Here is a 17506-nt window from a genome sequence, read left to right as displayed (position 1 = left end):
GCTTGTGAGGCAGGTGGCGGAACCACTAAGCTAAATCCCCAGCAGAAACAAGTTTTTGGATTATGCTCTGTTTAATATTGCCTTCTCTGCTCCTTACAATCGCATATTTAATAACACTGACTGTGTATCCAATAAAAGCATGTATTATGTTAATGAACTCATTAAAAAGATGAGTAATAATTAGGAAGCCATTGTCTTCACAAAGGCAGTGAAAGAGAAATTTTCTCTTCCTATGTATCCTATCCCACATATGTCTCCTATGTATGCCACACACTTCCTAAACCCCAAATCTGTTTCTTTTCATTTTTATCTTTATTAATATATGTTTGCAGCACACGCTGGTTATATTAATTGTGGAGATTTGGTACATGTACATGACACATTTAATTCCCTTAGACAAGGGAGGGAGGGAAAGGAGTTGAGCTGGCCGTGTCAGTTAGAAATGTTGGAAAGCAAAACAATAAAGTGGCACTTATATTAGGAAATTTTCTTGCCTTCCTCCAAGGGCAAACAGTTCTGAGGTCTGGTGAGAGTTAGGTGATGGCTGAGCTGACAGCCTGTTATAGCTTATATCTGATATCCCCGCAAAGCCTCATGTGCTCGTAGGTGGGGCTTTTCAGAGCTGGCTGGAAATAGGGTATGTGATACTGGAGTGAAGGGTGAATGATACTAAATTAGTACACTGAGTAGAATTAGCGTAGTTCTGGATATGGCTGAATGGATTTACTGAAGACAGAAGCCCCTCCCTGGGTGTGGGTGGCGCCATCCAAAAGGCTTGTAGCCTAAATGGAACAAGAAAGGCAAGTTTGCTGCAGCTGCCTGCTGCCTCCTGCCTGCACTTCTATGAACTGTTTCTCCTCTGTAATGCTTTTCTGCCATGACACCCTGCCCTGGAGCCAGCTGACTAGGACCGAAACTTCTATAAACTGTGAGCTAAATAAAATTTCCTCTTTTAACTTGTGGGTGTGGATATTTTGTGTCCACAACAGCTATGTCTCCCAGCTATGGAGACAGACACGATGGTTCAAGTCCAAGTTCTTACTAGCTGTGTAAGTTTTAGCAAATTATCTTCACTCTGTATCTTAGTGTCCTCTTTTATTAAGTGGGAATATTTTCCATAGAAATACTATAAGGACAAAATGAGTATATTAAATGCTTAGAATAGCACCTGGCACATGTAAGGACTACCTAAATATTAGTTGTTATATCAGTAAGTATGTGTTGAGACTGTAACTTTTGTAGAAGAAGGGCTAAAAAATCTGACAGGTTCACTGACTTTCTAGAATTTCACATGATGAAGTGTTCAATAATTATTTGTGCACCAACTCATCACAAAAATTAAAAGTTAAATTTATAGAGCAATATATAAAGCGAAGATGCAGACCTGAACATCAGCAAATTCTGAACACCGATGAATTCTTTACCTATGATATTAACAGATTTTGGTCCCAGACAATTTGTCTAGCGGAGCTTGCTGTGGAATAAATGTGCTCCCCAGTGTCTTAGCTACTTCTTCATCATTGAGACACAATGCCAGACACCCACAACCTTAAAGAGGAAAGATTTATTTTGGCTCACAATTTGTAGATGTTTCAGTCCATAGTCAGCTGGCTCCAAGGCAGGGTGGCGTGGCAGAGGAGCACAGCAGAGAGAGGAGAAAGAGCTCATGGCAGGATAGTCAGGAGGCAGAGAACAAGCAAAGGAAGAGGGAGGAAGACAGACCCTTCTGGGCCACACCCCCAGGGACTCACCTCATCAGACCAGGCTTCACCTCCCAACATCACATTTAGCTGTAAACTCTTCAGCAGATTAAACCACTGATGAGTATCAACCCCCACGATCCAATCACCTCCCAAAACCCCCACCTCTGAGAGCATGAGGCTTTGAGGAGACATTAGATATAAAACAAAACACCCAAAGTCCATGTGGGGAAACTTAATTCTCAGTGCAACAGTATCGATAGGTAGGCTCTTTAAAAGTTGATTAGGTAATAAGGGCTGTGCCCTCATGAATATGCGAATACAGTAATACACGAATGCTTCTGTTTGCAAACAATTTGGTTCACAAAGAAAAGCGCTGGGCAAAATTTTGCTTCTGTTCACAAACTCTGCATTGGGTGACAAACATGACCACAGCCATCTTTCTCATACAAACACAAGTGCAGCCTTCTTCCCCAAAATCATAAAACAAATTAAATTTGTAACCTGAGGCACCACTGCACAGTTATTGCAGAAGTGGTTCTTTTTTTGGAGAAGTGGATTTCTTATAAAAGGATAAGTTCTGTCCCCTCACTCTTCCTCTCCTCTATGCGATGCCTTCCACCACATTACAATGGAAGAAGGCCAACAAGAGATGCAGCTCCTTGATCTTGACCTTCCAGCCTTCGGAATTTAAGAGATAAACCTCAATTTATAAATTACCCATATTTTGTCATATCAGCACAAAGCAGACTAACATAGAGCTAAAATTAGAAAGGCACACAGGCTTAATACAGAGACATTAAGGACAACTGCAGATATACTTACCCCAACCAACCAGGCAAAATTTAAAGATATAATTTGGAATGTATATGTTGAAGACTTTGACTAGAGCAAAATACATGTGGACTGCCTCCAAGCCCATCCAAGTTAAAGAAACAAGCAGGAAGTAATGAAGTGCCACTGCAGCTGTGATACAAAGGCCCACACTCTGAAATGACGACAACCACGAGTTGTTCAGAAATGCTAGGTTTAGCATCAGCAGTGCCGTGCACAGGTTGATCAGGATTTTGGAAGGATAATCTTTTCTAAGTTTGCTGGAATAAACAACACAATGTTAAGTTAGGTTGGGTCTCCTTTTAAATTAAACACTGCCACATCTTATCCGTGTAATACAGGCATAAAGAACTGTCTATTAAGATTACTCATCAAACTTACATATGTTGAAGGGCTGGGCGTTTAGCTCAGTGGCACTGTGCCTGCCTTGCAAGCACAAGGTCCTGAGTTTGATCCCCGGTCCAAAAAAAAAGGCAAACAACAACAACAACAAAAACCCTTACATACACTGATATTTAGAGTCCCTCTACCATCTTTCCAGATAGAGTCAAAGTATTCCAAGCACAGTGACCATCACTAACCATATTAGTACTGTATTAGCCTCTCTCAACTAGGCAGTGATCCCTTTTTTATTCTTTTTTCTCTAATAATTCTATAATCTGTTTAACAGGCTGTATCTACATATTACCAAATAACAGGGTGACCATGGAAACCACTTCAAGTAGAGATACATGGTTATTTCCAAAGATTTCAATGTTTGTCATTGTGCGACTATGGCCTAAAGTGTCACTAAGTGATCACAATTTTACCCTGTGGAAACTGACCTTGTGTTTTCCAAATTTAAAGACATACATTTTCCTCTTTGATTCTTTTACAATTTTGATTCAATATTTACAGATTTAAATTTTTCAGTGTTCATGCTCTTTTTTAACTGAGGTATACTGTAAGGTGCACAGATCTTAAGGGGTACTAATGGGATCTTTATATGTATATACACACCTGTGGAACTTCCACTCAGATCGGCATTTTAGCACCTCAGAAGGTTTGCTGTGCTTCTCTCTCAACAACCCACACCAGTAGTAACCAGTATTCTAACTTCTATCCCACAATTTTTGTTTTGCCTGTATTGGAACTCATATAAATGGAACCATATTACATGATATCCTCCTTCCTCCTCCTCCTCCTCCTCTTCCTCCTTGTGTGTGGGGTACTTCACACTTCAAAACCCAGGGCCTTCACACTCAGCTACATTCCCAGAACCTTTGATTTTTTTGAGACAGGGCCTTGCTAAGTTGCTAAGTTGCCCAGACTGGGCTTGAAGTTGTGATCCTCCTGCCTCAGCCTTCCAGAGTGCTGGTATTATAGGCTGCATCACATGCCTAGTTATGATATTTTTTTCGGCGTCTTCTGATCAATTCTATGTCTCTGAGATTTAGGTATCATGTTGCACTGTATAAAAGTAGTTCATCCCTTTTTACTGTTGTGCACTCTATTTTACAAATATAGCCTGGGATTTAGCTCAGCGGTTCGGTGGCCTGCCTTGCAAGTGCAAGGACCTGAATTCAATCCCCGGTAACAAAGAAAAGATTGCCTTCTCTGTATTTTACAAATATAGCCTGGGATTTAGCTCAGCGGTTCGGTGGCCTGCCTTGCAAGTGCAAGGACCTGAATTCAATCCCCGGTAACAAAGAAAAGATTGCCTTCTCTGTATTTTACAAATATAGCCTGGGATTTAGCTCAGCGGTTCGGTGGCCTGCCTTGCAAGTGCAAGGACCTGAATTCAATCCCCGGTAACAAAGAAAAGATTGCCTTCTCTGTATTTTACAAATATATCACCGTTTATTCTTTCAGTCAACTAGTAATGTATATTGGGGTTATTTCTGTAACTGAAGTTGCTATGAATATCCTTGTATATATCTTTTGGTGGACATGGACACTCATTTCTCTTGAGTATATAACTAAGAGTAAAACTTCTGAGTCAATGGCTAGATGTATATTTGTCTTTAGTAGGTATTGTCAAATAAATTTCCAAATTATCTGTGCCGTTTTACATTTTCATCAGCAATACGTAAGAGTCCAGTTGTTTCGCTTTCTTGCTAACACTTGCTATCATCAGTATTTTTAATTTTAGCCATTCTAGTGGGGGCATAGATACATAATTGTGGTTTTGACTGGCATTTTTCTGGAGAGTAGTGATATTGAGAAACTTGTCATATGCTTATTGACGATATAGATAAAAGTTAGGTTCAAGCATGGATAACCTTTTTTGTGAGGTGTCTGTTCAACTTTCTTGTCTATTTTTCAATTGTACTGTCTGTCTTGCTTGGTTTATAGGAGTTTTTTAAAAATATATATATTTGTAAAATTCTTTTGTCAGATATTGAATTGTACTACGCTTGATCTTTGCCAAAAGGCCGAGAAGCGATTCAGATATTGAATTGTAAATATCTTCTTCAGATCTGTGGCTTGCCTTTTCACTATCTTGTATCTTTTGTTTTGTTTTTTTGGGTTTGTTTGTTTGTTTAGGGGTTTTTGTTTGTTTGTTTGTTTGTTTGTTTTATTTTTTTGGTATTGGGAATAGAACTTGGGACCTTGTGCTTGCGAGGTAGGTGGCAACATCTGAACTAAATCCCCAGCCCAACGTCTTGTGTCTTTAGAAGAAAAATATTCTTATTTTTAATGAAGCCAAATTACCAAAATTGTATGTTTAGTCTTCTTGTATCTTGGTACAGAAATCTTTCTATTGCAGCCCCCTGTTTTTAAAAATCCAGTTAAAATCTTTTGTTAGAGGTGACAGTTATTTTGTTTTGTTTTAACCTGACCATTTCATAATCTAATGGCTCTGATATCCTCCCATTGTGATTTGTTCATGAAATTAACAATGTTACAAGGACAACAACATCCATCAAACCAAATTAAGCTCACTCAGAGAAAGGTTGTATCAACTTACTAGAAAGCTATGTATGTCACCATTGCGATGCCCAGGAAAATGGAGGAGATGCCACATCCAGAGTATGTTATGATCACTAATATCCGTTCATTCACTGGATCCACCGTCGACCTGGATAAATCCTAGGGAATGTAATGACGTGTTTTATGTTTTACTAGTCACCAGCACAATTAAATGGGAAATATTTCCAGTGCTAACAGGTGTTTTCTACGACTTAGAACATCTCTGCTTTAGCTCTTGCACAACCAGATAATGTGGATGGATATAGGATCAGACCATGTTTTGTTTGTTGACTATACCTAGTACAAATTCCTGTGTAGGGGACATGACGAGCATTGGGAGAACATTTAGTCTTTGGTTTTATTGTCATTAACTTAAAATATAACCAAGATAATAGATATGAAATTGGTATGCAAAATGAATCATTATCTGAACCAAGCATCCAAAAAAAAAATTATAAAGAACATCAAAAATGTTCCTTCTCCTTAGACCTTAAATAACTTTCACAAAATTAAGTGAACCTTAAAGATTACATCATCTAATCTCAGCATGGTGGCGCACGCCTGCAATCCTAGCACTCTGAAGGCTGAGGCAGGAGGATTGCTGTGAGTTTAAGACCAGTCTGGGCTACATAGTGAATTCTAGGTCAGTCTCAACTACATAGTGAGACCCTGTCTCATTAAAAAAAAAAAAAAAAGATTGCATCATCTACTAATGTCTTAACCTGAGGACCAAAAAAACACCTGAAATGTCTTGCAAAATTATTTGAATGTATAATTCAATATAAATTGCACTGGTTCTGGACGAAGGCCCATAACTTTCATTCGATGGTTATGGAGGTTTATGATTAAAAAGTAGTGGTCTACTCTGGTAGTTCTCAACTGGAAGTAACTTGTCCCTCCCTCCGGGACATTTGGCAGTATCAGGAGACATGTTTGGTTGTCACTACTGGGCCAGGTGCTACCAGAATGTATTGGATCTAGAAGCTGAAGGTTGCTGAACATCATATAATGTACAGAACTGTCTCTCAAAGCAAAGAATTACGTGTCCACAAGCTCAGTAGTGCCAAGATTGAGAAACCACAGTCTTCTTCAATCATTCACATTTCAGAAAAACAAACTATGTTTAAAAAAAAAGTACAACAACCCAGACAAGATCACAAAGCTAGTTACTGACAGAGCTGGAACATGAACCCTGGTCTTCTGGCTCCTATGTAATGCTCTAACCAATTCAGAGGGAACTAAACAAAATCCTCACAATGGGACAAGTACTAATTCAGCACTTTTATGTTTGTTGAATTGGTATTTTTAAAGAAAGAAGTAAAACAGATTCTCAGCCCTCAAAAATCTTACCGTTATTTGGAGAAATAGCTCACACACAGCATATTAAGATAACAGTATATAATGCAGTAATTTAAGAGAACTAAGAAAGTATTTATGTGTGGGTGGAGAAGCCATTTGGTTGAGACCTATTTGAAAGGAAAACTCAGCAAGTCCTGATGCTAAGGAGGATCACAGGGAGTGCAGAAACCAGGAGAAGTTACCAATGATCCTGAGTGTTTAAACTCGAGTATGCAAATTGATCAGATAACTTTTATTAGGTTAAACACTACAAGAATTTAAACAACATATCTTTCATATACTACAATTTCACAATACCTAATAGCATTTTTGAAATTTTAATGTCATATTCTTTATTCCAGCAATTCTGCTTTTGCCAATTAATCCTACAGGAATAGTCACAATGCAGGCAAGAAGCTAAAATGTTCACTTATCAGAAGGGATCAGTTAAACTCATTATGTCATATCCACATAACAGTATACCACAAAAGTATTTTTAGAATAGAAGTAGATGGGCACATATTTGTCAGAAAGTTGCAAAATTTATATTTTATAAAACAAAACCTTATACTAATATACACATAAGAAAATAATCTAAATGAATATAGGCCAAACTGTTAAAGGCAGTGATCTCGCAGGAGGGGAATTAAAGGGACCTTCTCTGTATTGCTTGACATTTAAGGAGCAAGCATTAATTTTATAAAAAGAAAAATCAACATTTGCTTCAATTTGCTTTGCTTTGGATGAAGTTGATGGAAGAAAGAGCTTTTTCCTACTTCATATTATTTTCCATGACTCGCTTCACATATATATATATATTACTGTTCTAAGTTTCATAAAACTTTTCAAAATTCTTGGAGGGCTGATGAAGATACAACTCACCATTAAAACTCCAAAGTGGGTGAGATGGTCACACTGACAGATTGTGTAATTTACGTTTGTTTCTTTTACTTTGCAGCCTGATGAATTCCATCCACCTAGCCCACCTGCAGGAAACAGAAGGGAATTTCAATGCAGTTTTGCTTTTCTCCGAAATATTTAGCTTTTCATTACATGCACCATCCAAATGTGTATCATAATTAACATTGTCTGTTAAGACAGCAAGACAGAGGTATAACTGAACACCAAAATTATATTAAGTCTAAGGCACCAAATTGAATTTGAGGGAACTTCATAAATGACATAACTTCTTTGACTTTCACTTTTCCTGTTTTTGTAGCATACCTCTACAGATGGTGACGTACTCTAATCATGAACAATAGTTCTACCACCCTGCTGGAGTGACAGCTATTTTTTTTAAAGTACTTAACAGACAGAACAGGCAGATCTAGATTTTTTGAAGGATACGGACCTGAGGACTATATACTGATATTTGAACCTACTTGGTGGGACGGCAGTAGCTATCTGAAATAATCAGTTCAACACAGTATTTAGATGGTCTCCAATATTTTATGCCCAAGCCATATCAAGAACTGGAGCTCCTTGGGGCAAATTAGAGCATCTGGACTACTTGACACATACCCAGTTTCTCCTGAGCATGCTCAGGGTTCTGGAACCAATTCTCATCAGCCATAATCTGTAGATCTTGGGCCCTACAGCAGATTTGGGGTAGAATCCCCAGTGTGACAAGGATGGAAGAGTTACCCAAAAGCAGAACGCCAAGTGTAGTCAGAACATGTCCATCTGGGATAACTCCCATAGACTCCAGAAGTTCTAGACCCAGGAGGCCCAGACGTAGGAACACAGTATGTTGGGGGTATCCCAACCATTGGCATTAACGACTACACACAGACATCGGGTGTCTGAAGAATGGTGGAGAACGAAGCTCATGGCTTTATAGGATTCCTTTCCTGAGAGACTTGGAGGGGCTCAGAGAAGAAGTGTTATTTCTGTTTGTCACAAAGGAGAAGTCTTCATTCTTGAACCCCAGGAAGCCATAAAGGAAGATCATTTTCCTTTTTTCTGGAACCCTAAGGATACTAAAAAAGGGAAAGTTCTCAAGCAGAGCTTCCACCGGTAGAAAGACTTCCAGCCAGCCACGGCATTTCTTGGGAAACTGATTCCATGTGGGAATTCTCTGAAGTTGGCATTATCTCTAGAGATTTCAGCGGATTTGGCAAGCCTAGGAGAAACCCAGTCAGCAATAATCATCCCCAATATCTTCTCTTACTGTCCTCAAAGACTCATACTTATGCAGGGAGGAAGGGCCCATAGATAACCACCAAGAAGTCTCATTTCTTCAGTGAAAAGATAAAAAAGGTTGAAAGAGTAAATGGCCTACCCAGGTGTCGAGAAAAATGAAAAAGGAAATAGTTGACATTGCAAATCCTCGGGAGAATGCACAGATAAAGAGCCAGGGAATTATTCCTCCACTTGCTTCAAACAGCTCAAAATTCTACACTTGGCCATCCACATTTTTTTTCTCCTCACTTCATTTACCCCTGAATTGCACTGTCTTTCCTGATTTTCCCAATAAGTCTCATGAAAAGGGATTTCTTTCATAGTTTCCATGTCCTAAACTAATATAAAAATCATATCCTGTATCTTGGTCATTCAGAGTGTTCTGTAGAACCTGCTAGGCCTGCAGCTTCAGCACAATTTCCCATTTCACCTGCCAAACAGGAAAATTATGGGGGCAATTGAAAAATACTTACTGTTAGTCTCAAAATCCCAAAAGGCACAGTGAACCTGATCAGGATTCTGGAAAGAAGAAATCAGAGGTAAAATACCTTTTCTTGTGAGGGTTGCCACACCATAACAAATACACACAAGGTTTTTTTCAATATTTTTTCAGACAGTAAATATACACATACATACACACATGGACCACAGTAAATTGGTTGTAAGAGTAACTCCACTTAACTCAAGTGAATAAACAGCATGTTGCTGCATGATAATCTTGTATATGTTCTTTCAAATATTTGGTAGCATGTAATTTTGCCACAGTCGCCTGGTGCAAGGAGCAGGAGAAGGCTGTGGATAGCCAGTGCAGGACTGATGTATAGTAGGTGATTTCTGTGGAGGTTTGGAATTGAAGGTTCACAGCTGAGGGCATGCCTTGTGGACACAAGACTGGGTTTCCTTCGCATTAGTCCTCAGTAGAGCACCCTTAAGACCTCATCAGCTCCTACAGTGTCCAGGACACTGGAGGCACGAAAAAATTGATTACTAGGGATGGTTTGAGAGCTGTAGCTGTAGCCTCAGCCCAAATGAACAAAGCTTATCCATCTAACACTGTTTCACTTAGTATGATTTTTTTAATTCCTTTTCCCCTTTCCTTTTCTTTTTCTTTTCTATAATCAAGACTAGTGAAAAATATGTTGTACCATATGGTCTTTAAATTAGGATGAAAGAAGCTATTAAGACTTCACACTGGACACACATTAACATCAAAGAATGGAATAGTCATTCTTTCTTATACTAAGGCTAAATTTGATCATTTAGTAATATATGCCTTATGTTATGCCATATGACTATGATTTTGGTCCTTTGGTGATAATTAATACACATTTTAATGTTCTTCATAGAAATTCAAAGTATACAAATGTTCAGTTATTTTGAATGAAGTTGCTGGCCTCGCTCAAAAAGAAATGAAACTAAATGTCATTTAGCGTGCTGGGACAACCAAGAGATCCACCTAGCTTCAGTCACTACCTTACCAATCTGTCACAGCACTAGAATGCTCACCTTTCACTATGCCTTTAACATAAGGAATTGTTTCTAGAAGACCCCAGTTGCAACACTCCTCTGCTACGTGGAGGAGGACAGTCTTCATTAACTCTTTGGCTCATGTCTGTTAATTAGCCCATTATTTTCAATAGGAGAATCAAAGAGGGATTCTGAGGCCACTGGATTCTGAGATAAAAATGGATGTGTTACCCAGTTTCCTTCAATATGCTGCAGAGTGATAACCACTGGATCAGCCAAGTTTTGAATGGATGTATCTGAAATGCTGGCACTCACAACATATGAGGTTAATGCTTTAGTGACATTTTTGGTCTGTAGATGAAACATAAAGGAGTTCAGGTTCTAAATTTCTAATTTCTGATATGCACATTTTCAATCTAGAATTTTTGAAATGTTACACACGGTATCAGGTAATGAAATATAGAAAAATCACAAGCTAAGAGTGAATTTTTAGAGATCATTCAGCTCATCTCCTGTCTTTACATAATGTCTCAATTACACCAAGTTAGAATAATTCATTAATCTATTCACACATCTAAATATCTATCCAACCAACAACGGTCATGCGCATGTTACCCAGCACTGCACTAGCAACAAAATAAAAATAATTTTCTACCTTGATAACTCTCCAGATCCTGACATTGCAGGGGTAAGGAATCTAAATCTATCGTGGGTTAGTTATAAACCACTTCCTCTTCTAGCCTTACTGGGAATGACAGCAGGCTGCTCTACAGCCAGATTGGAAGAAATCTGTAAGGATAATCATCTCCTCTCTAGAAGAACATGAGCTCTGAGGCTATAGCCCCAGCCTGTGCTTTCTGGTGTTCCCTACACAGCCCAGCACACAATAAGTATTTTATCTTGTGCTCAACAGTGTTAAATGCTTTCAACAGAAACTACCTTTGGTCTTCACTGACATCACATAGATATTTTTCAGATAAACTTAAGGCTTGAACAAGCTCAACCTGTATACATAAAGATCACACAGCTAGTGAGTGACAGGGAAGAGATATTTAATGGATGTTGGTTCAAATGCAACAACAAGTATACACATGTCAAGATAAGGCACTTTCTAATTGAATTACCAAAGACCAAGCCTCTAGAAGGTGAGCCAGCTGAGAGCCTGCCTCTTCTGGGACACACATAAATAGCCCAGAGATAGGGGTGGCATGAGACAGGAGGGACAGGAGGCAAATCATCCTGGAGGATGTAAATCTAGACAACATCCTTTGAAGAGCCTACTAGCCACTTTTAGAAGATGCTGTGCCTTCATATTCCTGAAGAGACAATGTGTAGCCTCCACTCCTTACCCCACTTAAGCCCTGCAGTCTCTGACCTTGGGGAATTGTGAAGGCAGCCTGTAAACTACTAGGAAGCTACTCAGTGCCTGTTCTGGACCCACTGTGTTCATGAAAAAGCAGCCTGATGACTCAGAGCTACCTTCCCAGTGGAATTACCTGAGAAAGTGTGATATAGAGGTAAAATCAGCAAATGGAAAGGGCCCTGGCTGATGTTCAAAAGACCAAGTGCTAGAGAGAGTCCTCTTGTTTCTTAAAACAGTCTCCTTCACCTTGGTCGGTGATTACGTCAGGAAAGAGAGTGTACTAGATCTCTACTGACCCTCCCAACTTGGTCTAAGGGAAACAGTTTCCATGGTGGAAAGGCCAAAGGTGGAGACATCTACAGTGGTTTAGGGTTTAATTAATCTCTTCTCTGGCTTCATTTCTCTTACTTACAAATGGTGGCCATGCTGGGGAAGGGCCAGCACCATTCCTCACCCCTCCATTCTTTGTGCTCTAGGCTCAAGTTTTTCCTGTTATGTCTCTGACCTTTACAGAAGCTGTTGCCTCTGCCTGAGCCCTCCTGCTTCTTCCTTCCTCATCTTCTCCCATCTTGCAACTCCTGTAGGACCTGTGGTGTCTACTGAGCATACTCTTACACAAGGCCATTGCGGCTCTCCCAGATGAGAGTAGAGACCCTCCTCTACAGTCCCAGAGCACCTATAGACATTGCTCTTGCCTTGTGCTCTTTTCCTTTTCTAAGAACGGCAGCTGGTGGAGGAGTGAAAGATGAGGCACATGATGTTCAAGAGTGGTGTCTCATCAACAGTTTCTAAGGTAATACGTTGTAATGACAGTTAAGATTTTGATCAAAAGATGTTAGAGGAAGCAGTGTGAAAGCAAGGCTGTGAGACTTGGAAACTGGAAAACAAAGGTAGTTAAAGGGTGGTGTATCTTGTTAGCACTCATTCCTCAGCAGTCAGTAGCACAAATCTGAGCCTTAGATCCCCCTTTAAGTGTTAGAGACTTTAGTTCTCTACTCTCCCCCATCACTCTTGCGAGTTTCCTGATGACAGGCACTGTATCTCCCTGGCTCAGCCCTGGATCCCCAGCATCAAACACAACATAAGACACAGTAGGAATTCAATAAATATTTGCTGAATGAATAAATGATTAAGTGAATAAACGAAGTCACCTTCAGCAAGTACTCTCCTCTGTCTGGGTGTCAGTATCTCTCTTGGTACAATGAGGAGATGGGGCACTGTGAGTTATAAGAGACTTCCCAGATCTGAATTGGATGGAAGACTAGTTCTAATCCTTCTTCATCTGGCACTATGTCATCCGTAGGCTAAGTTTGGCAAAGATCTTTAATCTATTTTAATGGAAGGTGTTAGTGAATGCAAATCACTTATTAAGTGAGAAATCTATGCAAAGCAAGTTTACCTCTTATTCCAAGAGACAAACACAACCCTTTAAAAACAGGAGAGATATTAAGATAAAGATAATGGCATCTCAGATGTTTCTAGAGAAATGAATGGCAAGACTATCAAAAGGGTCAGACAGCTATAAATCACATTTTAAACTTCTATTAAACATTTTTGTCCACTAAAAATTATTGTGCAGGGGGCAGGGAAGAGAGCAGGGGCTTGCTAACCACAGGTAGATAGGCACCCTGGATAGAATTTAAACTAGGCCCACAAGAATAAATTTAGACAGAAAAGTGGCTAATAGAATACAAGGGGAATATCATACAAACATAAGTGGCAAGGAAATGTGATATATTTTAAATTGACCCAGTACAATCTCCCCCCAAATAACTCTGTGGATATTTAATCATTAAAATTTCGCTTGGATAATCTCTTTAGAAATGCAACACATCTGAGAAATTTAATGTAGTAAGCTCTTAAATACACGAACTTCGAAGCCAGATGGTCTGGGTTTGATTCCTAGCCGGGCCACTTCCTAGCTCTGTGACCTTGGGTAAAATTACTTAACCTCTTTGAGTGTCAGCTTCTTGTGAGAAGTCGATGAGATAATAAGGAGGATAAATATTAATGATTATTGTGTTTAACATCATGCAAACATTTCTATCTTCCCAGCAGCTAGTAATCTGAAGAAATGGGCCTTTGGTAGGCAGAGTCCCCCAAAATACAGTTAAAATAGAAATGCAAATACTCATAATGGTGCTTATTATGGACCCAGTAATATTATAAGCACTTTATACATATTGTCACCATTAGTCTTTGAAAAGCTCTATGATATACTATTCTTTTCCTGTTTTGCATAGAAGGAAACTGAGGCACATGGACATCGAACAGCTTGCTCAAGCTTGCATAGGTAGAATACGGCAAAGCAGCTTCAAACTCTCTCATCCTGACCCCTGAGTCTGTGTGCTTCGTCATCACACCTTACTGCCTATTTTAAAGTGGGGGAGGGATGGAGCCCTCCGAAAGGGTTCTGTGCAGGTGGGAGAAAGAGCAGCAAATGTCCACAGGGAAGTGTCCTGCTGGACCCTGTCCAGTTTCAAGGAACTGGCCCACAAGAGTGGGCATATTGGCTTTGATGAACCAGGACAGATTTGTGAGGAAAATACTGGCAAGCCCAAAGGGCATTTCATCAGGAGAACATGCCGTTCTTTTTTTGGCTTTGAAACAACTTCAGGTCTCTGTTTGGTCACTATCCTTAAGTCCCTATACAAAGCTGAGAAACTGTGAAATTTAAAAACTGTGGAACATCATTAAAGTAGATGATGGTTCATGTTTCAGGCCAGGGGTTGTGCTGAAAGACTCGTAGAATCAATCAGAGAGTGTCTTCTAAAATAAACAGAACACCATGAAAATAGCAGGAACTCATAATTACAGTGAGTCATTATATGTCAGTTCATGACAGCTATTAGAGGCAAGAACTTACCTTAAAGAGTGAAGTTTGGCCGAAAAAACTAAACAAGATGGTTTGTAAGTTGTTAAGAGGAATTCTCTCACTCAGTGACTTGGGCAAATATATGGAAGCCAAGACCCTCCCCAGAGGGACAGTTCCTAGGTAAATCTGCCAAGAAAAGCCAAGAAATGAAAACTGGAGTCTTCATGCATCAAAGTGAAATCCTACTCCCCAACCCAGAGCATCCCACTCAGGGCTGAGGGCTGGCGAGTAACTTCATAAAGCTATCATATGCCCTTTGCACATGTGCTCAGAATTGCAGGCCAAGGCATAGTCCTGGTGCATATAGGCACACACAAACACACACACACTCACCACCTCTTCCTCTCCAATCCTATCTCTGAGGTTCTCTTCCTTTAACCTGGTTCCACCTGGTTTATAATAGCAGTCAGAAGGGGAATGGCAAATAGACAATTTTCCCTAATTCTCAGAAATAAAGGCCAGTCTTGGAAATCAGGCTACCTCCCCCTCATATAGTTCTCAAAATGGAAAAAACAAACTAAAACAAAACAATAAAACTATGCAATAAACTTATCTCACATTTTATCGAGTAATGTTTTCATTAAAAGTAAGGCAAGGAAGTGAGACATTGGTTTTTTAATGATTCTGCTAGAGGCTCATGAGCAAAAGAATTTACTCATTTGATTGGCAATATTATTTGATGTGTTCTGGATGACACTGGAATAAAGAATGAGAAATTAGATTCATTCATAGGAAAATGGATACATATTGAGGATATACTCCTAAGTGAAATAAATAAGTCACATGTGTGTAAATACTGAATAGTTTCTCTGGTGTGAATAAACTATAATAGTACATAAGATCCTAATGATATAATGGACAATGTGAAATAAGAAGAAAGGGGCTAAAGGTGTAGGGAAAGTGGGAAGGGTAGAGGAAAGCTAATAAGGGAAAAGAAAAAATATGACAAAATGAAGAAATGGAAATGAAGTGTTTGTAAAGGGGGGGAGGGGAGGTGAAGGGAGGGCAGGGACAAGGGGAAACACTGAGAACCAAGACCTGTCATGTAAAGGTACAAGATCCCAATAATGAATGTAACTGTACTATATACCTAAATGTACCAAAAACTCAATGAGGAAAAAAAAGAAAGTGAAAGATAACTTTATAAACAAACTACACTGGGACCAGAGTCCTAACCTGGCCAGTGCCAGGCAAAAACAGAATAAAGAGGCAGCCTTCCCTTCATTCTCTCACTCAATCCTTTTATCAACCTTGAGAATTATATTTTATTATAATACCAGGAAACAGAGGCTCAAAGAATTTAAGTGATTTATCCAAGGTCACCAAGTGAGGAGGCTAAATAAAGATATTTGTGGCTTTGATCTATGCTTTTTCTATTACCCACGTTACCTCTCAAAATTAGTTAGGTTTATGATGAGGGGATGAAGGTTTATAATATTTCAAAAATAACTTGTAAACACCAAAACTATGTGGCATTTCTCCTAGTAAAAATGAAGTTTACTTCAGCAATTTAGTATCATGGAAAGTTCATGACTTAGTTTCAGTATGCAAGCAGTTTGGCAACAAAAATGTAAGTGAGGTTGCCACAGCAATTAGACAAGAGAAAGAAATTAAAGCAATAAAGATAGGAAAGGAAGAAGTTAAACTGTCATTATTTGCTGAGCATATGATACTCTACATTGAAGAGCCAAAAAACTCCACCAAAAGACTTCTAGACTTAATTGACAGATTCAGTAGAGTAACTGGATACAAGGTGAACACCCAAAAAATCAGTAGCCTTCTTATACACAAATAACAGACTCACTGAGAGAGAAATAAGGGAAAAAATTCCTTTCACTATAATATCTAAAAAATGAAACATCTAGGAAGCAATCTAACAACAGAAGCAAGAGACCTCTACACTGAAAACTATAGCACTCTGAAAAAAGAAATTGAAGAGGATATAAAAAAATGGAAAGATATCCCCTGCTCCTGAGAAGGAAGAATCAATGTAGTGAAAATGGCCATACTACTAAAAGTGCTATACAGATTCAATGCAATGCAAATTGAAATTCCAGCACTATATTTCACAGAACTAGAAAAAAGAATCTAAAAATTCATTTGGAACCATAAGAGACCTAGAATAGCAAAAGCCATCCTAGGCAACAGACACATGGCAGCGGGTATAACAATTCCCAATTTGAAACTATACTACAAAGCCACTGTGATATTAGCAGCATGGTTCTGGCAAAGAAACAGGCCTGAGGATCAGGGGAACAGATTGAAAGACACAAAAACAAATCCAGATGTACTCAACTACCTCATCTTTGACAAAGGAGCTAACCATCCTCAGTGGAGGAAAGATAGCCTCTTTAATAAATGGTGTTGGAATAACTGGATTTCAACCTGCCACAGATTAAAGCTGGACCCTTACCTTTCACCATGCACTAAATTAAAATCCAAGTGAATTAAAGATCTAAATATTAAAACAGAAATACTAAACTTGCTGGATGGTAAGTTAGGCAGAACTCTGGAAAAGATTGCCATAGGAAAAGACTTTATGAACAAATCTGCAGTAGTATGAGAACTAGCACAATGAATCAACAACTGGGATCTCATCTTATTAAAAAGCTTATATACTGCAAAAGAAACCATCAGCAGAACTAAGAGACAACCTGCAATGTGGGAAAAAATTTTTACCAGCTGCTCCTCAGACAAAGGACTATTATCTAGAATATATAAAGAACTCAATAAAATCAGCCCCCCAAATATAAAGACCCGATTCAAAAATGGGCATCCGGAATGAACAGACATTTC

The 17506-nt window shown here is 39.0% G+C and overlaps 1 protein-coding gene across 1 annotated transcript in view; it reads right to left on the bottom strand.

Moving 5' to 3' along the window:
- Adgrg4 (adhesion G protein-coupled receptor G4) overlaps positions 1 to 17506 on the bottom strand; it is a 133644-nt gene that overhangs the window by 49519 nt on the left and 66619 nt on the right. Inside the window, 6 exon segments of the mRNA XM_010642650.1 lie at positions 2526 to 2794; positions 5485 to 5606; positions 7707 to 7810; positions 9479 to 9524; positions 10704 to 10823; positions 14702 to 14836. Of these exon segments, the coding sequence (XP_010640952.1) occupies positions 2526 to 2794; positions 5485 to 5606; positions 7707 to 7810; positions 9479 to 9524; positions 10704 to 10823; positions 14702 to 14836 (796 nt within the window).

Source organism: Fukomys damarensis, unplaced genomic scaffold (genome assembly GCF_012274545.1).
Source record: "Fukomys damarensis isolate Sample0158 unplaced genomic scaffold, DMR_v1.0_HiC HiC_scaffold_39, whole genome shotgun sequence".
Lineage (NCBI taxonomy): Eukaryota > Metazoa > Chordata > Mammalia > Rodentia > Bathyergidae > Fukomys > Fukomys damarensis.
This window is presented reverse-complemented; position numbering and strand designations above follow the sequence as displayed.